The sequence below is a fragment of the Macaca mulatta genome, chromosome 6 (genome assembly GCF_049350105.2).
Source record: "Macaca mulatta isolate MMU2019108-1 chromosome 6, T2T-MMU8v2.0, whole genome shotgun sequence".
NCBI classification, from domain to species: domain Eukaryota; kingdom Metazoa; phylum Chordata; class Mammalia; order Primates; family Cercopithecidae; genus Macaca; species Macaca mulatta.
Window position 1 is genome coordinate 84444571 of NC_133411.1, and position 25838 is coordinate 84470408.

At 35.2% G+C, this 25838-nt stretch overlaps 1 protein-coding gene across 3 annotated transcripts in view; it reads right to left on the reverse strand.

The window, feature by feature from the left end:
- Positions 1-25838, reverse strand: part of AP3B1 (adaptor related protein complex 3 subunit beta 1) — a 298620-nt gene that overhangs the window by 87818 nt on the left and 184964 nt on the right. For all 3 annotated transcript variants that reach the window (XM_028849534.2, XM_028849535.2, XM_028849539.2), the window contains exons 19-22: positions 23501-23672; positions 20034-20181; positions 10702-10774; positions 1190-1296 (exon numbers count right to left, since the gene is read on the reverse strand). In XM_028849534.2, coding sequence (XP_028705367.1) covers positions 1190-1296; positions 10702-10774; positions 20034-20181; positions 23501-23672 — 500 coding nt within the window. The remainder of the gene's footprint in view (positions 1-1189; positions 1297-10701; positions 10775-20033; positions 20182-23500; positions 23673-25838) is intronic.

A 25838-nucleotide genomic window follows, 5' to 3' on the forward strand; every position in this document is an offset into this window, starting at 1 on the left:
TTATTACCTGAATAAATGAAAGACTTAACTGCTTATTTTCAATGCTTCCCCCTTCATATCTTTTAATGTACCTTTTCCTTTTAGAAACAAGGACAAATTAAAATCGCAAATACCATTCTTACTCATTTCTGAGTGGTTAAGAGATAATCTCATTCTATGCTTAAAGAGAACATTGTAGCTTAAAACTTTTCACCTGTACTTTCTAAGCGAGGTGACCAATGTTGAATGGAAATGCAGATAGCTTTTTTCAGTATTTCACTGCATAGCCCTGATAGCATACTTGCTTTGATGGAGGAATTTTTTTCCATAATAACACACAAGAATTAGGCACTTCTTTCTCCCACTTTTGGCAGAAGCAGCTCTATGCTCCCAGGCAGTTCAGATGATCAGTTACATACCCTGTAGTACCCTGCCAGCCCTGAGAACCAGATCTACTGAAGCTACCTGTGCCCATCAAAGCTCACTATTCTGTCTCTTAGTCTGTCAGATTTCTGACAACAAATTAACAAGAGGTCAAGCATATCAACAGATTATATATCTTAGGCAGCATGCTTGATTTACAGTGGAAGGTTAGTGGATATAATATGCTAACACAATAAAAAGTTGTGGTAGCTTCAAATACCATGGTAAGTTGATGGTTTTTGCATTATTTTGTGACAGGTAGGTTCTAGCCTCACTTCACATCACATTCTATAAATAACATTACAGAATAATTTTAAAGACACCAACACATGTAAATAAATGTACAAAAATAAGACAAAGAAAAAAGTTATCTTGAACTTTTAAATAAAAACAGTCATGAGTTTTTAATAGTCTACGAAAAAATAGCATGGTAGGAATAAAATGATTACGGAAACGAAAGTCTGTTAATGTAGACAACTTTTTGTGGCACAGTTCAGGTGTATGTACTGGGTCAATGTGGTGAAAAACCTTTGTATGTCACAGATATGTAACAATACCAGAGAAAAACATACAGATGATAATTAAGTGTGGACAAGGGAAAAAAACTGAGAAGACAATGGTTTGAGTAAATTATTTAAAAAATTAAAAGGTCTTAGCTACATTGGGCTTGTTCTTAGAGAAGAATCTGTTCCAAACTAAGAATCCACTTCAAGTATTTACATTTTAATAAAAAAGATACAATGGCAACATAAGAAAACTGAGCTGGTGTATTTTAAAAATAACTTACACTGATGACTGAAGAGGAAGTTGACAAGTTTAAACCTTCAAGATCAGCCATCAAACTTGGAGAAAGAGCTGGTGTGGGAAGTGCAACTGGAGTGGATACTGGGTTAACTGTAAGAAAAGGCCCAAATTAGTAAATGTGCATGAACATTTAATTCAAATTATTAAAAGCAACATTTTTATTTTGTTAGTAAATCTAATTAAATTACTTTGATTAATAAATGTATGACAATTCTATTTAACATCTTGATTTAGTCAAGTTATTATCAAGTCATGGCAGTTACTAGTCTTAGCTTTCAAAACATAATGGTAAATCCTATAACAAAATAAAGATATAAATATCTTGAGTAATAGTTTGTGAAAATTTTTTCACATAACATTATCACTAACATTTATCACCCAGTAATCTCCCTAAAAAGGTAAAGAAGCATTTTTTTCCCCAGACTATCAAAAGAATAACAATCGCTTCCAAGAGAATGCTCCAGTGGAATTAGAAGTCTTGAAAGATGCTTCAATCCTATATCTATTTTATTCTCTACTCTAATTCGGGGTCCAGGCTACCTAATTCCCTTGTAATTATACTTTTTCAGCAAAAGCTATGTGCTAGATGGAAATGTTTGACTGATTCTAAACCTGCTATATACTTGAGAACTGATACTGTAAGTTTGGAAATCTAAAAATCCAAGTCTGATCATGTTACTTCCCTGCTTAAGACTCTTCGAAGGCTCATAACTGCCTACAAGATAAAAGCCCAACTCCTCAATTAAGTTCACAAAGTCCTCTATGGTCTGCCCCAGTCCTGTCTAATAGCACTTCCTGTGATAACGGAAATGTTCTACATCTAATAAAAGTGGCCACTAGCCACATATGCCTAACATCTGCTTGATATGTGGCCAGTATGACTAAATAAATGCATTTTAAATTTTGACTAATTTAAGTAATTACATGTGGCTTGTGGACACCATACTGGACTATTCAGGGCCAGCTTATCTCCAATTTCAGCACTGTTATGTGCTAGCTCTATGGGATAATAGTTCCCAAGATCTTGTTCTATATCTTGGAGCCTTTTATATTCTACTCTGTTTGCCTACTTCTCTGCCTTGCCCATCTTGCAACTTTGATCTGGCAAGCTACCCTTTAAAAGGAAAACACTCTCTGGCTCACCTGCAAACAGCTTATATGTGCCTTCTTTGTTCCACAGATATACTTGGGCAAAGTTCTATAACTGTACTTCTCATGTAATACAAATTTGTGTCTTTATATGTTTGCATATCTGCTAGTCTGTGTGAACAGACAATAACATTAATTTTTGGTGCTTCTAAACCATTTGAATAAAATACATTAAAACGTGGTCAAGTTTTAGCTTCCAACAAGTTCTCACTCCAAAATAATATTCTAAAGGGAATAACATTTACTTAATTTGACATTTTTTATTTTTGGAGATAGGGTCTTGCTCTGTTGCCCAGGCTGGAGTAAAGTGGTGCAATCCCTTCCTGGGCCCAAGCAATCTCACCTCCTAAGTAAGTGCATGCCACCACACCCAGCATTTTTTTTTAAGAGATAGGGTCTCCCCATGTTGCCCAGGCTGGTCTCTAATTCCTAGGCTCAGGCAATCCTCCTACTTTGGCCTCCCAAACTGCTGGGACTACAGGTGTGTGCCATGACACCCAGGTGCGACAGTAATTTTCAAAGCATCTTTTTCTCATTTTAGTCTCACAATATCCAGTGAACAAGGCAGAACAAATATTAATCCATAAAGTTAACAACAAATATTTCTTCTGCAAGGTAGCAAGTGAGACAAAAAGTTCAAGATCCTTAAGTAACAAAACCTAATTAAGAAAAAGAGATACACATATCTGAAAAAAAAATTAAAAAGAAACAATACAGTCCATAAATGATATGGCCAAAGAAGAAAAAATTCAAAGGAAACACTAAATAAAATCTCAACATATATAATTTAAAAAGCAGCCTGGAGGTTGGATGGGGAGGTAGTGGAGCTCTTGGTCTTCCCCGTGCTCACTTAGTGCGGCTGAAGCACAGCTTCAAATCCCCAGGCTTCCTTAGACCCACACTGAAAACCCCTGTAGAGTTAGGAAGTGTCACAGAGTCGGGGGAAAACAAGGATCACTGGAGATGGAGTGGAAGAGGAGGCTTCATGAATAGGAGGGAATGAAGTCCAATTTTTAAGTAAGGGTGGGATTTGAACAAGAGGAAAGAAAGAAGCCAGTTAATTGTTGGATAACAGAATGCTATAAACAAAGACTGGGAGGTGGGAAATTGAAAAACTAAGGGGACTGGATTTATCCTATTGACCAAGGGGAACAGTCAAAAATCAATCAAACAGAGGAATGACAATGAATATGGTCCTGCAGGATGGTCAATCAGATGGCAGTACAATGCACAGACTGAAGGCAGGGTTGGGAGTACGGAAGAGTTTACAATAGTTTAGGAACGAAGTGAGGCAATGGCAATCTGAAGGCTTAGAAAGAGCATTTAATATTGAAGACACTGGAAACTGAGCCACAGGGAGACTAATATTGACAAGGTCATTAAAAAAGTGAATGGTAGAACCACTATAGAATTAGAAACTGCTTCTTCTAACTTGGATCATAATATATTGCCTTCCAATGCAACAAGTAACTTTTCAGGTAAGTTCTAAATGCATGTTTGTTCATTCCTTTGTATACCTGTCTACCCACCAACCCACCATCCATCCTTTCAAAATATTAGAATGCCCATGTAAGGAATAAAAAACTGAATAAGAAACAGCCTCTGATTTCAACGGTGGCTTGGCTAAATACTACCAAGAGACAAGAGAAGAAAATTCACACCACAAGCAAGTTCTGCTCTTTTTTTAAAAAAAGGATGGGTTTTAATATCATTTCAGAAGATGTGTGCTCTGGTATTAAAGAGATGATTATGCATCTGTTTGCAGGTATGGCGAGATGAAAGTTGGCATTGAAAGCTTATCCTAAAGTGAATTCTGAGGCTAGTTGACCGTGCTGAAGTATTTAATTAGTAATGTGTAAAAACAAAGTGACTCTATAGGGTTTTTAAAAAAATGTCGTAGCATACAAGTTAAAATGAAATATCATGTCCACCTGTCAAATTAGAAAAGGTAATTTTAAAATACAAAATCTAGCATTGGTGAAGGGACAAGGAATATAGCACCCTCATATTGATACTGTGTAAGCTGGTACAAGCTTTCTGAAAGGTGATTTTATTTACTTATTTTTGAGGAGTTTATCTGTCTCCCAGGCTGGAGTGGAGTGGCATAATCACAGCTCAGTGCAGCCTTGAATTTCTGGACTCAAGTGATCCTCCTGCCTCAGTCTCCTGAGTAGCTAGTATTACAGGTGTATGCCACCATGCCCCGCTTATTTTTCTATCTTTTTGTAGAGACAGGAGTCTCACTTTGTTGTCCAGGCTGGTCTCAAACTCCCAGCTTCAAGGAATCCTCCTGTCTCAGCCTCTCATGTAGCTGGGATTACAGGCATGAGCCACCATGCCAAGCCTAGAAGTCAATTTTGGACAAACAAATTCTTCAAAGTATTTGTTCCAGCAATACTATTCCTGGAAATTTATCTTAAGGAAACAGTTACAGAGATATTAAAATATGTATTTACAATGATGAATGTTACCTCACTAATCATGATAGCAAAAAAATGGAAACCAGCTAAATTCCCAACAATAGTAAATCTGTTAAACAGAATTTGTTATAACAGGATAAAGGACAACCATGCAGTTATAAAGAACGTAGGTTTTGTGTTTTTTTGGAAACAGGGTCTTGCTCTGTCACTTAGGCTGGAGTGCGATGGCACAATCACAGCTCACCACAGCCTTGACCTCCTGGGCTTAAGCAATCCTCCTGCCTTGGCCTCCAAAGTGCAAGATTATAGACATGAGCCACCACCCCGGCTAAGAACACGTACTTTAAACAGAGGAGAAAGCAAGTGATAAAACAGTTTCTCAGTACAATCCAATTTGGAGGGGGGGATTTGCATATGAAGAGAATCTAAACTGATATGTCAGAATGTTAACCTGGGGTGTTTGGATTACAAGTTAATTTTATTTTCTTCTTTTTGTTTTAAAAACTTTCTATAAAATATTTTCTTTTCTAAAAGTAGATCTAATATAATAATTATGCAATTATTCTTCTGATCAAAGCATTGCCTTAAGATTTAAGAATAAGAAAAACTGAATATATAATGGCTTAATATGTTGTTATTTAATTTGTAATTTGCTGCATCATCTGTATCATTGGCATCATCAGCACCAGCATCATTACTAACCCCAGTAATGCCTATCTTGTGTCAGGCACAGTTCTAAATGCTTTTACATATATCAACTCATTTCATCCTTTGAGAATTAAATGACTCCCAAAAGTATTTTATAGACAAAGCATCTCGATTTTATAGACAAAGCAGCTAAAGCATGGAGAGGTTAAGTAAATTGCCCAAGATGACACAACTAGTGAGTAACAGAGCTGGGATTGAAACTCAGACAGCTTGCTCCACTGTCCTCTCAGCGACTCCACTCTACTGCCTTGACCACAATTCACTTAACAATGTGATATTACATATCATAAGGCTTATCTGAAGTATGATTATTGTTGGCTGACAGAGATTTTTTAAATACTTCACTGTCACTTGTACTAACAATGTAATGACATAGGTTTACATTTCCTATAAAAGAACACTAGAATATGATGACTGATTTATGATTGTCCTACTGAGAGCACATGGTATGGGGCCCTAAAATACATTGTAATTTCCAGGAATATAAAATATGCCTGAAACGTAGAAAGCATATTGATATCTCTAAGTCTAACAAAAGACTGTTAGGTCATATATTATCCTAGAACAAATATTTTTCTCATGTATTGTTAACTGACTCCCATGAAAGAGAGTCATATAACTTAATGATCTAAAGAAACTGTAGAAGTTTTACAGTCTTTAAAAAAAATTACAAATGAATAAAATGAGACACAAAGAAACTACTAAACTGATTAAAAGCATAGGACTAATCTCTGTGCTCATGATAACATCCCCTCAACAGATACAATAGGGGAAATAGTAAGAGAAATAACCAAATTACTTTGTAATAGAGTCAGTCTATTACTAGGGTTGCTGCCTTAAGAGAGAGACAATCATTGATTCTGATAGTAGCAAGCTCTTTCCCTCCTCCACACCTTTATTCTGCCTAGTATACCCTCCCCTCATGCCTCCAACTGCTTGACTGATGCTTTTTTTCTTTTTTTGAGATGGAGCATTGCTCTGTCACCCAGGCTAGAGTACAGTCACGCAATCTTGGCTCACTGGACCCTCTGCCTACCAGGTTTAAGCAATTCTCCTGCCACAGCCTCCTGAGTAACTGGGATTACAGGCGTGCGCCACGACACCTGCCTAATTTTTGTATTTTTAGTAGAGATGGGGTTTCACCATGTTGGCCAGGCTGGTATTGATCTCTTGGCCTCAGGTGATGTGCCCACCTAGGCTCCCCAAAGTGCTGGTATTACAGGTGTGAGCCACCATGCTCAGCCAACTGATGCTTTCTTAAACTCAACTCAAAAGATAAATTTTGATACTGCTAGGTGGATTAGGTACCTTGATACCAAACAGTATTTTGTGCATTTCTCCTCATTCATCTATAATGAGGCAATCTAATTGCCAATTTATCTGTTTTTCCCATTACACTTTGAGTGTTCCTTGGGTAGGGACAATATTGTATTCATTTAGAAATCTCCAGTATGTAGCAGATTATAAAGATCATAGCAAGTACTCAATTAACATTTCCTGAGTGAAGAAATGAATAAATTCAGTACTTGCAGTCTTCCTGGTATGTACTGTGTACCTAGCAAACAACCCGTGTGGATTATGATGTGCCTCTTAGATAAAACACAGGGAATGTGTCTGGCCTTCTTTCAAGATTAATCTAATTCTCACAGTTGAGAACTAAAGCCACTGGAGAGTGACATTTTAGTGTCTGAGCAACAAACTGCATGCCATGGGCAATGGAGAACTACTGTAGGCTAATAGGAGGCATATAATGAAGTCGGCACTCTGCTTGTCTTTATCTCTAAGCTTACATCATGGTTCTTCCACAAGGTTTTTGTAGTTTCTAAATTTGGGGTTAATGAAAACCCTAAAGAGGGGTTTTCATCTCCCTCTTTGTTTCCTCACTATACTATGAATCTCTATTTTTCTCTCATATACAATAGTTACTTGTCCAGGTATCTGTGTCTCTGACTAGATTTTAGTTTTTGGAAGGGAATGACTAAATTCTATTTATCTATTACAGTACCTACCAAAGTACCTTGCACTTAGCAGACGATCCAGAAAACGTAGGCTGAACTGACTTGTTAACGAGAGTTTCAAGTGTCATTTCTGACAAATGCAGGACTATGAAAGATTTTTAAAGAAAGGAGCACTTGGGTATTAAAAACAAAGAGAAGTACTATATCCTATATTGAGTTAAAAAATGTGGGTTGGGATCAAAGTTCCCTTAAAAATTCAAAAAAACTTTCATCTCAATTCTTAAAAACTTGATTTTTTAAAAAAGTTTGTGTCTCAACATATAAAAATATACTTTTTATAGAATGGAACTATAACAATTATATCATTTTATAGGTTTTTCTTTTTTTACCATAGTTGCCAGGAAATCCAAAGTTGAATATAAGAAGAAAAAGTTGTAATTAGTATATTCTAGTCTCTTGTAACATTTACTCTTTGTTCCTTTTTAAATGTACTTTACTGTTATTCTTTTATAATTTTAAACTTTAAAATTATGAAGGTTACAAACATACATGTGTCAGATACCCAAATGTCACAGAAAGATACAAAATATAAAATGAAAGACTTGGCTGGGCGCAGTGGCTCAAGCCTGTAATTCCAGCACTTTGGGAGGTCAAGACGGGCGGATCACGAGGTCGGGAAATCGAGACCATCCTGGCTAACACGGTGAAACCCCGTCTCTACCAAAAAATACAAAAAACTAGCCGGGCGAGGTGGCGGGCCGCTGTAGTCCCAGCTACTCGGGAGGCTGAGGCAGGAGAATGGCGTAAACCCGGGAGGCGGAGCTTGCAGTGAGCTGAGATCCGGCCACTGCACTCCAGCCTGGGCGGCAGAGCAAGACTCCATCTCCAAAAAAAAAAAAAAAAAAAGAAAGTCTTACTCTTGTCTGTTCCCAGGTTAGTCCTACATCACAAGGACACCGGAGCTAACCAATGAACAATGCCACAATGAAATTTTTATATATGCCTTTATATGTTTTATTAATTCAAGAAAAATTTACTGGGTACCCACTAACTGGCAGGAGCCACTCTATACACTAGGAATAGCAGTGAGCAAGACAGAGAGAGATCCTGTCCTCATGGAACTTATATCTTAGTCAGGAGAAAGAGACAATAATCAGATACCAAAATTTTAAGGTAATTTCAGATAGTGAAAAATGCCATGAAGACAAGAATAACAGGTGAAGGTTTGTGCTATGGTCTGAATATTTGTGTCTCTCCAAAATTCATATTGAAACCTAATCCAGACTCTGGTGGGGCCTTTAATAGGTAATTAGGTTATGGGGGTTCTACCCTCACGAATGGGCTTGGTGCCCTTATAAAAGGGATATAAGGGATGGTGTTTCCTCCTTCTGTCACATGAGGAAACAGAAGTCACTATCTTTGAAGCAGAGCTAGCCCTCACCAATTATCAAATATGCTGGCACTTTGATCTTGGACATCCCAGCCTCCAGAACTACGAACAATTAATTTCTGCTGTTTATAAATTATCCAGTCTAAGGTACTTTGTTATGCCAGCTCAAAGGGGCCAAGACAGTGTGTAAGAGTAGGTGACTTCTGAGTTGGGGAAGTAAGGATCAGCCTGCCAAATCTGGGGGAACTGTTCTCAGCAGGGGAACAGCAGTAGACAGGCCCTTGACAGAAATGAGCCTGGTACGTGTAACAAACGCATAAAAACAAAGTAGGATGAAATGTGGATAAGAAGCAGAGAGGGGTCAGATCATCCACAGTCTGAGAAACCTGGGAAAGGAGTATGGGCTTTCATCTAAATGCAAAATTAAGCCATTAAATTCAAGGGTTTAAAATAAGAAAGAAATAAGATCTGATTTTATCAGTAGTTTATCAGTAGGATAAATTTCTGGAAAAGAACTGCTATGTCGGCGGGGTGTGGTGGATCACGCCTGTAATCCCAGCACTTTGGGAGGCTGAGGCAGGTGGATCACGAGGTCAGGAGATCAAGAGCATCCTGGCTAACACAGTGAAATCCCGTCTCTACTAAAAATACAAAAAATTAGATGGGCGTGATGTGGCACGTGCCTGTAGTCCCAGCTACTCGGGAGGCTGAGGCAGGAGAATTGCCTGAACCCAGAAGGCTGAGGTTGCAGTTAGCCGAGGTAGTGCCACTGCACTCCAGCCTGGGCAACAAAGTAAGATTCCGCCTCGGGGGGTGGGGAAGAACAGCTACGTGAAAGGATATGTGCAATTTAAGTTTTGATAGATATTGCTAAAATGACTCCAAAGAGCTGTACCTATTTATATTTCTACCAAAAACATGTACATCTGTTTCTCCAAACCTTAGCAACACTGGATGTTACCAAACCTCAAAATCTTAGCTAATATGTAAAACATGATTCAAATTTAACTCCAATTTTATTTTTAGTTTCTCTGTTATTTCTCTGCGTTATATATTTTAATTTCTCTATATTAAGTATATGCCATGGCTATTGGGGACAGGGCAGGTAAACAATATAAGCAGAACAGATCTATGACAGAATGAGATAATCTAAAACATAACTCACTCCCAGCACAGAAAATCTCTATCAAAAAATGACAGTAGTTTAATATTCATGAAATCTCACTTCTTGTTACTCTTCTCCTAGTGCAACAAAGTACCACTATCTCTCTCTCTCACAATGCAGGAGGATTTAACGGGAGGTGATAAATATATATACATCTCTGCACACTTGGGTGAATATATTTGTAGGATTCTGAATTCTTAAGATTTGCTGGGACAAAGATTTTTTGCAGGTAAAAGACTGATAGGGGTAGCGAAACTGGCCTCCAAAAGCTTTGTAACCTATTTTCCATTGCTACTAAAATTGTGCCAAGTGGAAGATGGTGATGTCCTTTCCATTTCCTTAATCCTCTACCTCCTTAAGTTAGATGTGTCAATCCCCATAATCCACATTTCACAATGTAGAAGTTATAAGATATGGATGACTATTTAACAAAACACATATAAATTACTAAAGCAAAAGATTTAAAAATGAATTTTGTATACTTTTATTTGGCCATCTATATTTGTTCATGTGATAATAAAGTGATATGCTGAATAGATGAAATAAACAAATATCACTGATTTCCAAAACTTTCTTGCATTATTCATCTATAAGTCTTACATAATAAATATTGATATATTTTGGGACACGTAAATAAAAGGTACTATACAAATAAAAAATACTCTTACTAAACACAGAAGAAATATTTTAAATTACAATACTTACAATCATCCAAATCTAGAAGTGAAACATCTTTGGTAAGAGGAGTTCTACCTTGTTTTGTTTTCTTTTCTTTCTCCTATAAAATAACAAATATTTCATTTATCACATGTTCTGTTTTAAAAATCTGTGTAGTCCTTAATATTCCAAAACATTTTTTTTCTCTGCTTAGTGGTATCAACAAATTGAACTTCTGTATGGTTATACAAAATGTTTTCCTGAATCAACATTTGTCTCAATTAGCATAAAGTATTTCTTACCCACTATGCAAACCGTTATTTTAAACTATTGTGTGTTTAAAAATTATAAATGTCAGAAGAAAATTTAAAGGTATATAATTATTTTATAACCTGACAACTTCTTGCTAACATAAAAATGTAAAGTGGCTCTTCGGTAGAGAGTCCACAAATATTCTTGAAAATAACTTCTAAACAGGTTTACTTTAGAAAAAGAAATACTCAATATATGCAGAGCTCAGAGATTTTTGATAGGCTTGTGATAGGTCAGCCTTTTCTGATACAGTTTGTGACAGGCATTGTACTAGATATTTTATGTTTCTATACTGGGTTGTATCAAACTTCTTTGCCAAAGATATTCACTAAAATCTATAAATGACATTCCCAGGCTCTTTCTTTTTAGAGTTGAAAGGACTCACTCACTTTTTCTACTGTTTTGTAGAGAAAATAAATATTTCAAAACATATCTGCATATAATTAGGGCTTCCCCCAGCAGATACTTGCTTATTTGGTATACTGTACTTACAAAATGTATATATCCATGAACCAGAATACAGTGCCCCTAAGCCTGAACTGTTCACAGTTTGGTTAGAGGTTGAGAAAAAATTTGTAAATCTTTTAAAAAGAAAATTGTATTAATTAAGTGCATTACAAATAACTAAAGGCCAACAAAGAGTAGGGCGTTAAATACAATTGGGTCAAAGTTTATCTTTCTAATCTATACTATTTTTTGCATTAAATTTTCTCAAATCACAGAACAAAACTAAAGTTTCTACTAAAATGTTTTTGTTTATTTCATCATTCATTCAATAGATATGTATAGAATTCTAAATATATATTCGATTCTGTGCCAAGCAATGGAAATAACAGCCAAGACAGATACAGTGCTGCCTTCAAGTAACTTATAATCAACCAAAATTCTATAGCTTATTGTTAATGTGCTAATAAATATTTTCGAAGTATTCATTTAGCCACAAGAAGGTACCACTGAAACAAAATATATTTTATCACCATTTAAAGTTTACACAGTGTTAGAGCTCCTACAACAGTGCACATACATGAACAAAAGCATTACATAAAATTATACATAGGTAACACTTTAAAATCATTTAAATTTCACTTGCTTTTTCCCTTATGCTGATACTCAGAAACTTCAAGGACCACATAATAATATACATTATTAATACACTTAAAAAGGCACTAATTTTCATCTTCAAAGTAATTATTTTTATCACTGAACACTCCAAATCATCTAGTTAAGTTTTAATTTTCATTCCTTATTGAAAAATGAAAGAAATAGTATTTGCCCCTCTCTCCATTTCTCAAATGAGTAAACAATGTCTAAGATGGGGAAAAAAACAGAAGAAATGTTAGTTTTGAAGCTAAAATTTAAAAGTCGCAAGTAAATGAAAGCAAGTGCCGAATGAAAATGCCGTCTCAACTAGAATATCATTCCTGTGAAGAAAGAACATGTAACAAAAAGAGCATATCATCATGTGACTTATCAAAATGCTATGCTGAGCACAATGGGTGTAGCTTCCTATAAGCTACAATGGTGCATGACTGTCTTTACGGAACTGTAACCTCCCCACCTGAAAAATTAGAAACCTATCAAATCAAGATAAAGTTAAAGCTGAAGGCAAGTCTATACCTTATTTTCTACTTCACAACCAAGAGTGTGTAACAGTATCTATTAAATACATATCAGGTCACATATAACACAGAACAGAGCTACATGTGAAATTGGCATAATCTCTTATTAGAGGCCTAGAACAGAGAGAAAAAAGGCTTTCAAAAGGACAGAATTTCATTGACTTTCTGAGAACAGCAAATAACCAGTGACTGAAATACAACATTAGCAATAGATAATGGTCATTTCTACTGAATTGAAAAACCCTTGCATTCTGAATCAAGGCTATAAAATGCTTCATGATGTGTTTGGTATTCCTCTTATATTAGATTTCATTTTTCATTTTAAAAAATCCATAGTAAGTTCAAAACATTTTCATACTTAAAGGATATACTATAAAAATAAAATTCTGAATTCTAAACAAAGAAGTTAAGAGCTCTATTCCATCAAACATTTCTCCATTTGCAATTCATCTTGGTAATAGAGACAGAACCTGGGTAAATGCATATAGGACTTGAGGCAGGAGATTTTTCTTGCTCAATGCATAATTCATGTGCTCCGCCTGCAAAGTGTGTAAAATGAGAATTTCACACCGCAGCATGAGCCATGGAGCTGCAGAGAAAAGGCAGATGAAATCATATTTTACTGTGCGATTTTATTTCTTACCCTCCCAATATTTATACAAAACCATCATTGACAAACCAAACACATTGACAGATCACCCACTGTTTCCATTGTGTTAGTACTTGAGAAGAGATCAGGCAGAAAGATAGACAATTTGTTTTTGTATATTTTTTTAAATAGAGGATTAGGTTTTTAACAGCTGAGTGACTGTATTAGACTTTTATAAGGACAACAGTAACTGATCGTAGAATCTCACCACAAAAAATACCTAGTTTTCAGTTCATCATCCTCAAATCTCCATTTTGTTTCTATGGTATTCAATTATACACCTCAACACATCAACATTTTCAAAACGCAATACAAAGTCACAGGGTTAAAAAAACTGTTTTCTATTTAATGTATTTCATTTCAAATAATAAATAAAAGATCCTGGAAATACTTATTAACCTCCAAATAACACAAAGAAAAATATGTAACAATGTACCTGAAAAGATTTTTTAATGTATTATGCATGTTCATTTTCATGCTGATTAAAAAAAAAGGCAAGTAACAAAAAAGACCTGACACGACAAGCATCAAATATGCATCCTAAGAGGAAACCACTGTAAAGAGGTTTGAAATTTGAAACTGTAAAATAGGATAAGCAGTATGTAAAGTTTGTCAAAGCCATACTGTGCTTTGAAATCAACAAAAAATCAAAGCTAATCTGTAGCCTCACAGGACAAGATATTTGCATGAAATATTTTCGATTAGAATTATCAACCAAGGATAATTTCATGACTTTCTTTCATTCAAGTTAACTGACAAATATGATTTCAAAAATCTGAGGCTCACACTTAAACTTTTACTTTTAAACCAAAGTACACCCCTGGTAAATTGAGACTTCTTTATGAGTTAAAAAGAAGTGTAGCCCACTAAAACCCATCTTTCCTATTAGAGTGCGCCTACTTCAATAGGAAAGCCTGCTTAATCCAAATCCACTTCATTTTAAAGGTCTCAAGTGCAATTGAGTAACATGTTTATTTTAGAGAACTTAAAATATAAATGAAATTGGGAAAGACATAAACTGAGAGGCAAGGCTTTGCAATATAACAGTAAAACCCAATATTCTCCAATATTTATAAAAGTTATATAATTGCAACATACAAAAATAGTTGTAAAAACATAATTAAAACTTGCATATTTTTCAAACAGAACATAACACCAGTCAAAAAATAGTTCCTTTCACTCTTATTCATGATTTATTTCACACCACACGCCAAATTTACTTTATCCCCAAGAATCTTTCAAATAAAAGAGCTTTATTTCCAAAATCTTTTATTAAGGCAAATCTTAATATTTACTGACATTCAGACACCAGTCACAATACTAGTGACTGATCCTTAGAGCACGTAAGAGATTCACTCAGTTTCTTTGCACCTCCCAAAAGGAATCAGCAAAGTTTTGAGACACAAATATAACCCGAGATAAAAATAACTGACAAGAGCAACTCAAACACTGCTAGGTAGCTATAGTGGGTACTATTTTCTTCATAGCTAGTATGCACCTTAATCTTAGTTTTAATTCAAATACTGAAATGCTTTTAATATTAAGTATTATTAAGTGCAAGTATATTAAATACTTTATATTTTTTCACATTGGTAGATTATTATGCTTCATATAGTTTATGTAATTAAAATAATATATATAAGGAAAATACATAAAATGTACTCACAATAAATTACAATCATAAAGTTTTTATCATTTTAATCATAGATTATCTATATCTTCAGCAATTAGTACACAGACCCTATAGATATAACCAGAATACTGCATCACGAATAAGGTGCAAATAGTGGACTAACAACGTAGCTGAAATAACTATGGTGTGGAGGAGCACTCTAATATACTGGGTAGTTATAGGAACACTGAAGCCTAGGTTTCACGAAGGATAAAAATCCTGGAAATGTAAAAGCAACATTTTAAATAAATTTTTTCACCATCTGTTCACATAATTTTAACTACAAGCAGAATATAACTTAATTATATTGGTCAAAAACAGGATAAAGTGATATAAATGTGAATCTCTTCCTGATACAATGTGGTCTACATTACTGAGTTTTCTCTCTACTCTTTCACATAAAAAAATTTTTCCCTTTACATTGTGTAAAGTATGTGAAATCACATAAAATAAGTAATTACTAAAAGTAATTTTGTTATAGGTGTTATTTGGAACAAAAGAATTACTCATTGAAAGGACTATACTAAAAATATTTCTCAATTAAATATATTTCAAAAAATAACACCTAACATAAAATACACTTATCCATCAACATAATTATAACAACAAAATTTTCTCCGGTCATTACCGACAACATCTGACCTCAAATGAGGACATATTCCAATCAATAACACAAACAAACAAACATGGCACCTGAATGTATGTCTATAGTTTTGTGCCTCATGAATATGCTGGGGCATTTTAAGAATGTAAATAATCCCCTTGTGGTTCTCACCCTTTTGACTGTCCCATTCACATGAGTGATACCCCATCATCAGTAACATTTTTCATTCCTTGTAGCCATTCTCAACTAGGAGAAGTGGAGGGTCACAGTGATATGAGGCTACTTTCTCCCTTGCTTTTATTTTCTGTAGTAAAGGATGAAAAAAGAAAGAACAAAGGCATAGAAATAGGAAGGGATACAGAGTGTTAACAGAACCACAAATATTCCACTGGGATTAGAATTTAGTGTGTGTGGCTGGGCAGTTGCCGATGCCTGTAATCCCAGCACTTTGGGAGGCTGAGGTGGGTGGATCACTTGAGTCCAGGAGTTCGAGACCAGCCTGGGCAATATGGAGAAATCCCTCTCTATTAAAAATACAAAAAATTAGCCAAGCATGGTAGTGCATGCCTGTAGTCCCAGCTACCCAGGCGGCTGAGGTGGGAGGATCATTTGAGACTCAGAGGTCGAGGCTGCCAAGAGCTGGGATCATGCCACTGCATTCCAGCTTGGGTGACAGAGCAAGACTCTGAAAAAAAAAAAAAAAAAAGAAGAAGAAAGAAAAGAAGAGAGAGAGAGAGAGAAAGAAAGAGGAAAGAAAGAAGGAAAGAGACAAAGAGAAAGAAAGAGAAGAGAAAAGAAAAGAGAAGAAAAGAAAAGAAAAGAAAACAGGGTGGGTAGGGTTAAGACTAGGTAGGTTTGGGCAAGCTAGCCTGAGTTTACTGAACTCAAATGGCAAGGGGCCATCAGGCCAGGTGAATTTAATATCCATCTGGCAGTTGTATAGAAGGACTTGGGGTTGGGAAAGCACTGGTCAGAGGATAACCAATGCAGGTAATGAAGAGCTGATCTAGAATAATGGCAGTAGGGAAAGAAGAAACAGACGTGAGAAATAACACACAGAACCTATAGGAGTTGGTAACTATCTAAACATACAGAATGACAGAGTAGTCAGAGATAATTCTGGGGCTTCAGATCTGGGAGAATGAAAAGAATGCTGGTGACAAATGGTAGAGCACGTCTTTTTATTGTATTCGGTTTGGAAATAATTAGGTTTGATTGTATTAGGTTAGCCTCAGAGAGGTCTAAAAATTTGGTATGAATTTGGGAAGAAAAGCTGAAACGTATTTTAAAGACTGAAAGACATTACCATGGAAGTAATTAACATAAATGTTTTGCTGAAGCTATAGGAGTGAATTAGGTCTCACAACAGGACAAATTTAGAGGGAAAAAAAGAAGACTAAAGAAAAATTCATTCACATAAATTAATATCGCAAAAAACTAATATGTACTAAGTACTAATTTGGGGGCAACGTTCACAGTTGGATGTCAGAAGCCAGTAAAAAGTGAAGCAACCGAAAGAATGAAAGGTCAAAAAAGTCAGAACAAAAGGGATGCAGAGACTTTTAAGTAGTCGGGGAACAGTCATACAAAAAGACCAAGAATAAGAGAAGGCTACTGGGTTTGGGGAAGGATCATCGCTGCCTTTTCAGAGAGCAGTATGTGTAGGATAGAGTTGGAAATAACTGGGTTAAGAAGTACAAGATGCAGGATACGTAGATTATTTTTCTAAACTCACTCTCACTCATGTACACACACACTGTCTTTTCCACTCCATGCTCCCTCTCTCTCTCTTTAAATGAGGAAAAAACCTGAATGCTACAGTTGGCAGAAAAGGAATGAATGGAGAAAGAGATTAAAGGTGCGAAGGAGACAGATGATTATGAACAAAACAAAACCAAAAGGAAGTAGGAGTTACCCTTGGGGAAGGGGATGTGAATCTTACACAGAGCTGCATTCAAAGGAAAAGTAGGGTAAATGGAGACTGTGAGTTAGAGAGTAGAGACACTGACCGTGGATGGCAGCTCTCTTCTAAAGAAAGTGGCTAAGCTCACAGGCTGTAGGTAAGGGAACAGAATTAAATGTTGACTTACAACCTGAATAGTGTAAAAAGAGTGGGAAAAAAAAGCAGGATACTTAAGTTACCAAAAAATTTAGGTTACTTTTAGCATTTGATGTTCTCCAATATTGTTGATCTTTTATGAAATTTTAAAGAATGTTAAAACTGTTGTTTTATAGTTATATAGTGTGTTACATTGATCTTTCATATTTTATTTTTGACATAACACTTGAAAGAAATAAGGTAGGTACTAGCATTTCTGCTTTACAGATGAGGAAACTGAAACAAAGATATTCTCTCCCAACAAGTAGAACACTATGCTTATCTCATAGAACTACCATAAAAATTAACTGTTCTGAAAGCCATGTATTCAAGGTAACTCCTAGGTCACATTTTCATGCTCAGTGCCCTCAAAACACATTGTCTGAATGAAAAAAAAGAAAAGAAAGCGTAAAAGTGTAGATTTAGTTAGGCTGCAGATATAAGGCATATGAATTTTCAGCACTAACATATTGTCATGCTAAATTAAAGTAAAGTACCCACCATCTGCCTTCATTACTCATAATTTAGAGCAGAAGCCACAACACTTGGTGCAAGGAGGACTTTTCTACAATTATAGTCGCCTATTATTAGAAAATAGATATACTCTGCAATTGCATGGTATATGCCAAATTATTCAGAAAGAAATAGAAATAAATAAGTAGTATGGTAGCTCCAAGGTGGAGAATACTTATTCCAATTGCTAAACTAAAGCAAAAAATTCCACAGTCCTGTCTACCTATTATAGATGGGAAAAGGCATTCTAATATAAATAAGCCACCTAAGGGAAACACATGAACACAAAACTATCAACAATGTGAGCGAAACCCAAATTTCTCAAAAGCCTTGGTTCACTGCAATAGTTTGAGTTGTTTTATACTGACGTTTTACAGGAAAATATTTTTAACTATCAAGAGATTTAATCTGATCACTGAAAGTCCTTGACAAAGAAGAAACAAACAGAATCACTGACCTGGAGTGCCCCCGTGGCTTTTATCTTCTTTTGTTTTTTTCAGGGGGAGGAAGGGGTACAACACAACATGATGTTCAACCACTGTGGCTTTTTAATGGCATCCTAAAGCTCTGCTTCTAATAGTACAGAGGAACTGAAGTCTATAATTTTTCAACTGTTATAAAACTTCCTAAGAATAACTTCCACCACTCGACACTCACTGATTTCTTGTTCAGTCATTTTAAAAAAATACTTCTTACTCTGGGTTGTACTTACTGTCGATTTGTAACTCTCTTTATTTTCAATAACATTTTAAACTTTCTGGTAATTTGATGTAAGTACGAAATGAGAGTACATCAAACTCACTATGTGATAAGTTTTTATATCAGGCCAGATTAATAAACCATAAAATCTCTTAAGATTTTATGTGAATTTTTTAAAAATAAAAATCTTAGGTTATTTTATATACAGACACGTTTTAAATATAAATTCAAGTTTAAGATAGGTTTTAATAAATGCAAGAAAATGTGAAATAAGGCTAGCCAATTTTAAAAACATTCTTTAACAATAAATCTTTGGATGGGGGAGGGCAATTGTCTACTTCAATAAATTAATTTTCATCCTTGCCTACTCAGATAACATACTGAAGAAATTCAAGTTAATAGAACAAATAAACAAAAACAATATTGGATTAAGAAGAAACTGAACTGAATCAAAGGCAGAGTTTGGCCATATTTTCAACAAACAGAATAACACAGTTATATATAAAACTACTATACTTGAAGTCTAGCATGAACACGGCCCATTTATAGGAAAGGGGTGATTATTAAAGACCAAAAAGATAATTATAATTAGGTCTGAATTCTGTATTATTATTTTATTCATTTAACTAGACCTGAAATCAGATAGAATACATTTTACATTAATAACTACATTTTTGCAATTTATACTTTATTTTTTTCCTGCTAAGCAGGCAAAATTCAGTGTTACAAACGTTATTACCAAAAAGCATTATTATTTTATTATATAAGTGGCTCTTGCATTTGTTTTTAAATGTCTATGCAAATTCTTACTAAAGAATGTATACTCTTTAATTAAAGCTTTAAAACATACTCTATTATGCAAAATGCCCAATATTTTAAAAAACTGAATAGTCTAAATTTCTGATGATGTATGTATGCTTAGAATTCTTTGCTCAATACTATTTTTTGTGACTTCCTTTCACAGTCCCTTCAGCAAAAACACCCCTTGTCACAACCTAGCCAAGAACAAAAAAAGCCATATGCATAAGAGTTCCCTGATTTCGGTGGCAAGGGATGAGATTTTTTGAAAGTTTCTAGCTTTTCTTCAGAGTTAGGTTATAAGGGAAAGGCTTATCTAGAAAAAATAAAAAATCACAGGCATAGATAAGGATGGTGTTGTTTATTTTAGTTGCTGTATATTTACCTTCAATTACAACAAATGCATAATCTCTTACCTGAGTGACTTTTCTGGATTCAGATTCACTTTCAGATTCTGACTCTGATTCAGAATCTGAAGAACTGTCTTCTATTGAACTAGATTCGGCATTTGAAGAATCTGAAGTTTTAGATTTTTCATTTTCCTTCTCCCCATCTTCAGAATCACTATATATAATAGTAAATTTTGAAATATCAACTTTAACTCCTTTATATAAGTCGTTTATATAAAAAATGGTTTTTAAATTCCAGAATACATTAATGAGGTAATAATGAAGGTATTACCCATAACCAAATAAATTAGAACCCACTCAAATTCAATTCTATCCTGTCATACACACTTCATATGCAAAAAGTCATAAAATGACACTAAACAATATAATCAAAAACAATGTAGAAAATATTAAATGTCTGATTTACCAAGAATTAAGTACTACCAGTAACAACTTCAAAGATATTTAGGCTGATTTTTAAAATGCTATCTCAAAATACTGTGTGTGTATACACATATATATATTGGAGACAGGGTCTCATTGTCATCTAGGCTGGAGTACAGTGGTGCAATCATGGCTCACTGCAGCCTCGATCTCCCAGGCTCAAGCGATTCTCCCACTTCAGCCTCACAAGTAGTTGGGACTACAGGCGGGCACTACCACATCCAGCTAATTTTATATTTTTTGTAGAGACAGGGTCTCACGATATTGCCTAGGCTGGTCTGGAACTCCTGGGCTCAAGTAATCCTCCCAACTCGGCCTACCAAAATGTTGGGATTACACGCTTGAGCCACCACACCCGGTTTAGTAATATATTTAAATATTTATATATCTACTTTTGCTAAAATAGACTTGTATTTTATACACTTTTCTACCCAAGAAAATTACTTACTACAAGTTCTCAAATGTGACCTTAAACACATTCTATGAGAAATGTGTTTCTGGTTAACAAAGGAACTTCTAAAGTACTATCTTGCTACAAATTTAAGCTAATCAAATATAAACTTTTAAATTACCAAATGATCATACCTAAGTGCTTAACACCATTCATTTGTTCATTTGTTCATCTGCTCAACAAATATTAATTAATTTTTGACTACATGTTGGCATTATGTTAGGTGCTAAGGATAACAATGGTTAAGAGGATCTATGTGTGTCTACCCTACAGAGTCTACAGTCCACTGGAGGATATAGATAAGGTGGCAGTGATAATACAGTATAGTAAGTAATAAATTATAGTGTGTCAGGAGAACATTTGGAGAGACACCTAAACAAACTTAATCCAATTAGGAATGCTTCCTGGAGAAAGAGACATATAAGCCAAGATATAGGAGTAAGGCTGGCAGATGGGCAGGGAAGCAGTTCTCCAAGGAGAAGGAATAACATGTGAGATGACCAAACACCCTTATCTCAGGGGATGAGAGATGCCTTGTGGTGTTTTATATTTTCCTGGAAACTAAAAGTCTAGTTCTCTCTACAACATGTGTGTGTATATTTTTAAGAATCTACTGTGGGCCAGAAAGGGCTAGGCATTTCATACCAATCATACTGATTACCTAATTTAAATGCACTCTTCCTGGGTACATTATTATCCCATTTACAATAATGAAATTAATATTCAGAAAGGTTAAATAACTTGCTCAGGGACACATAACAAGAGGGGCAGAACTAGAATCTGAACTCAAGCCTGTCTCACTCCAAAGTCCGTATTTTTTCCACTATGTCATACTATCTCCCTTCAAATGAAAACACTTTGGAGTGTAAAATTTAAATTCGGTCATAAATATTTATGATTACTAAAGGGTGGTTTTTGAAGATGCTTAAAGCTTATTAAGAGCTTTAAAAAATTATCATACTAGCAAAGTTAAAAAAACATTCTAAGAGGCAGAAAAATACTGGGGGAGGGAGAGGAGTGAGGCAAGGAAAGAATCGATATTTCCTAGAATTGATTTTTGTAGAGGAAATATGATTGCTGTTTATTAAAAATGGAGCCATGGCAACATCTCAGAGCACATGTAATTATATTTGAAGACTGAAAAATATGTTGTTGTTTTTCCCTGGCAAAAAAACGGCAATTTATTATCCCCAATTCACTGGTTAAAATGTGTACTTAAAAATATAAGGTTTAGAATGTATTTGTGGTTCTCTTTGTAATAAACAATTCTTTTAAATTCAAATGTGGGTAAAGAGAAAAATCTATTTCTGAAGAAAGGAATAATAAAACTAATACATGACTACAAATTTCTAGTATACTGACTTCTGCCATCTGAAAGGACATTTCATGCACTGAACAAAACTTTCCCTTTCTAGAAACAAGACATGTTTTATAACTCATATCATCATAGATATTCTGATATTAAACCAGAAGTACAGGATTTCTCTCAAAGACAAGGCTATTATAAACCAAGTAGCTCCTTTGCTGCAACAAGTGAATGATTCTAAATATATTTAACTTCTAGCTTTTAAGATAAGATTTTAAAAGTAAAAGTGTTATTTTATTATGCATCACTCAATTTTGATGGTAATTATTGTTTACCTTACTGCTTAGAGTTTCAGATGTTAATCTAATGAAAAGAATTTACTGGTAACTAGGTTTCTAACTTTGCAATGATGAAAAGCCTGTATTAATTTAACCTACAGATTTCATTTGTTCTGAACAGGAAAAACAATATAAATCACTTTTAAAATCATTAAATCCTGACTTAAATTAATAAAGTCATAATTAGGGCATTATGCTGTGTTTGTTATGGAAGTGGCAGGGCGAGCTGCTTTAATTACTGTCTGTAATAAAAGGAGCAGAGAGCGTACTGCGCCCCAATCAGTGCTGTCAGCCACGACTGAGCCGAGCTGCAAGCTCATCAAGTGAGCGGGCAGCAGGCTCCTGGGGAAAGGACCATCATGTCGGCAGAGGCCACTCACTGACAGCAGTGGGGAAAACAGAGTTGCACAATCCAAGATATTAGCCCCAATTACTCAAAATTTTAATGACACTTTAATACATGATAATGTTGTTGATAATGGGAGATCTTAAAAAGTGCTAACACTTAAAGCTCTTATGACCGTCTTCCTTCACAGCCCTTGACTCTAATATTTGGATCATAATCTTTTTAATATAACATTATTTAGAAAAATCAATTGTCTTGGTTACATAATGGCAAAGTGTTGAAGGATTTAATTTTAGCCCTCAGCAAAATTGCTACAAAAGGTAATTAAGTGTTTCATACCTATTGCTTGATCACTTAACTCAGCCTTCCAAGGTTATACCAATTTTCAAAATGTAACCCCAAGATATGTTCAAGTTCAAAATGAAAGCTAAGCATTACAAGTAGGAAAATAATGTGAACTAGCACTTTAATTTTAAAAAGATTTAATATCTGTTTGGGAAAAAATACACACTTCTTTTCTCTCATCATTTTTTGATTAACAAGAAACATCTGCCTGGGGCAAACTTTCACAGAATATTTTTTGAAGGAAATTCTGACAAAATACATTACCTTTTTCCTTTGGCTTTTGAGTTCCTCTTGGCTGTTCTTTTGTTTTCTAGGCCTGACTCCCTTCCACTCTCACTGTCCTGCTCACTGGAGGAGTCCTCACTGCTGTCCTCATTGCTGTCTCCTTCCTCCCCACTTTCGCCTTGCTCTCCACTTTCACTTCCAGATTCACTCTCTGAAAAACAGAACCAGATGTTCTTAGATTTATAGTCATTTAATTAGACACACGGACACCTGTAACTGTCAATATTCATCTCAAATGAAACCAGATGTTGAATTTTAGTTCAGTGGACACCACGTGTTTAACATTTCATTCCCATACCCCATTCTTTCAGCTCTATGGATTCCTTTAGCACGGTGAGTTTGGAGGGAGGCAGACAGAGAGAGGATGCTCTGACAATGAGTAGAGAAAAGCTAAGCAAAGATGAACCAAGTAAACCAAATTTGAGGGAATCTCACTTTTCAAACCCCAAAGTATATAGCTTTGTCAAAAACTTTCTTTTAAAGAATTACATAAAGATTGATGTAAGGCTAAAGAAATAATTTTAAATTCTTCTGCTTGTAATGGGAAATTCTATTTAGAGTAAAAGAAGGCAACAGTTTAATCTTCTTAGGAACAAATTTTGAGAGGAAAATGAGCCATTCAAATCACCTGGAAAAACTTCCAAATTCAAAGACAATAGGCAAATGACTAATTAAAGAGTTATTACTTATTCGAGCTAGTAAAGGAGTTTTCCATAGGTCAAAGAGATGATCAAGTTACATTGAGGAATTATACTTTTAAATGTTTTATGTATAAATTATGGTATGCTAGGACTCTCTGCAGAAGAGAACACATGAAAAATATATGTGTATTTTTTACTATTTAAAATGACTATAACTACAGAGTTGTGTCCTAGACAAAAGGACAAACTGTTGCCCTGCCTGTGATCTACGTAACGAAGCCCTCTTAGGCAGGAACACAACCTTTAATTAAACATTCTAATGGTTAAATAACACCAACATCAGGAAGGTCCATCACAGTGAAAAGCTAGGAGTGCCTGTATTCTTTCAAGATGGCTTGCAAGGGGTACAAGCATGGGTTATCAAGTTAGTGTTCGCATTCAGATCCTGGCTCTGCTACCTGCCAGTTGTAAAACTGATCAAGTTATTCAACTTCTCTGGGTCTTGGTTTCCTTTTCGGCAAATGGGGATAATACTAGTTACTTTTCAGAGTTGTTCTGAAGATTAAATGATTTGAAACATATAAAGGTGATTAGAACACAACAGGGTCTGCCACAGGTTAAGGTGCTCATCATTATCATCATTTACAAACAGGAAAGTTTATTTTACTAAAATAAAGCTACTAAATAAGGACATTTTAAATTTGTGGCAATATCCAAGTTACACACACATACATATTAAGTCAGATAACTGGCTTATGCTATAAACGATGAAAAGAAATTACAGCATCTAAGTTACTCTCTCATGTCATCACATGGGACTGCAACACGAATCTGGGGCCAGCTGACTTCAGGCACCATTATTTAAATTTTCGAGTCAGTAAAATCTTAGAGAAAATTAGTTTATTCTCAAAAATACTTGCTACCTGGAAAACACAATCTTATAACATTTTTGTTTGTTTTTTGAGATGGAGTCTTGCTCTGTTGCCCAGGCTGGAGTGTAGTGGTGTGATCACGGCTCACTGTAACCTCCGCCTCCTGGGTTCACACCATTCTCCTGCCTCAGTCTCCTGAGTAGCTGGGATTACAGGCACGTGCCACCACGCCCAGCTAATTTTTTGTATTTTTAGTAGAGACGGGGTTTCACCGTGTTAGCCAGTATGGTCTCAATCTCCTGACCTTGTGATCTGCCTGTCTCAGCCTCCCAAAGTGCTGGGATTACAGGCATGAGCCACCACGCCCAGCCAATCTCATAACTTCTAGCAAGAAAAGTTTTCTTTTTTCCTCTGGCAGCTACAGTAGAACTCCTGCCACATGACTCATTATTACATGTATTCAGACAAACTCATGAAAAGCTGTAATGTTAATGGAATATTTCGTGTATGTATTAAAAATGGTCAGCCTATGAATAGGCATGGGCTAGTGAATAAATATAATGTAGACAAATATCTATATGTAATTCTACAAAATGAAGAAGTACATGATTAATTACACAGATAATTCTCACAGGTCTACATTACTCCTGAAATTCCATATTTTTTAATATCTACTTTCTCAATTATTTCTCTACTTTTCAGTTGATTACTTCAGAAGGTAATGTATCACAGATTAATTTATCAGATATTAAAAACAAAGATTTTTGATAAGGAACACAGAGAAAAGAGAGTGAATTACCTTAG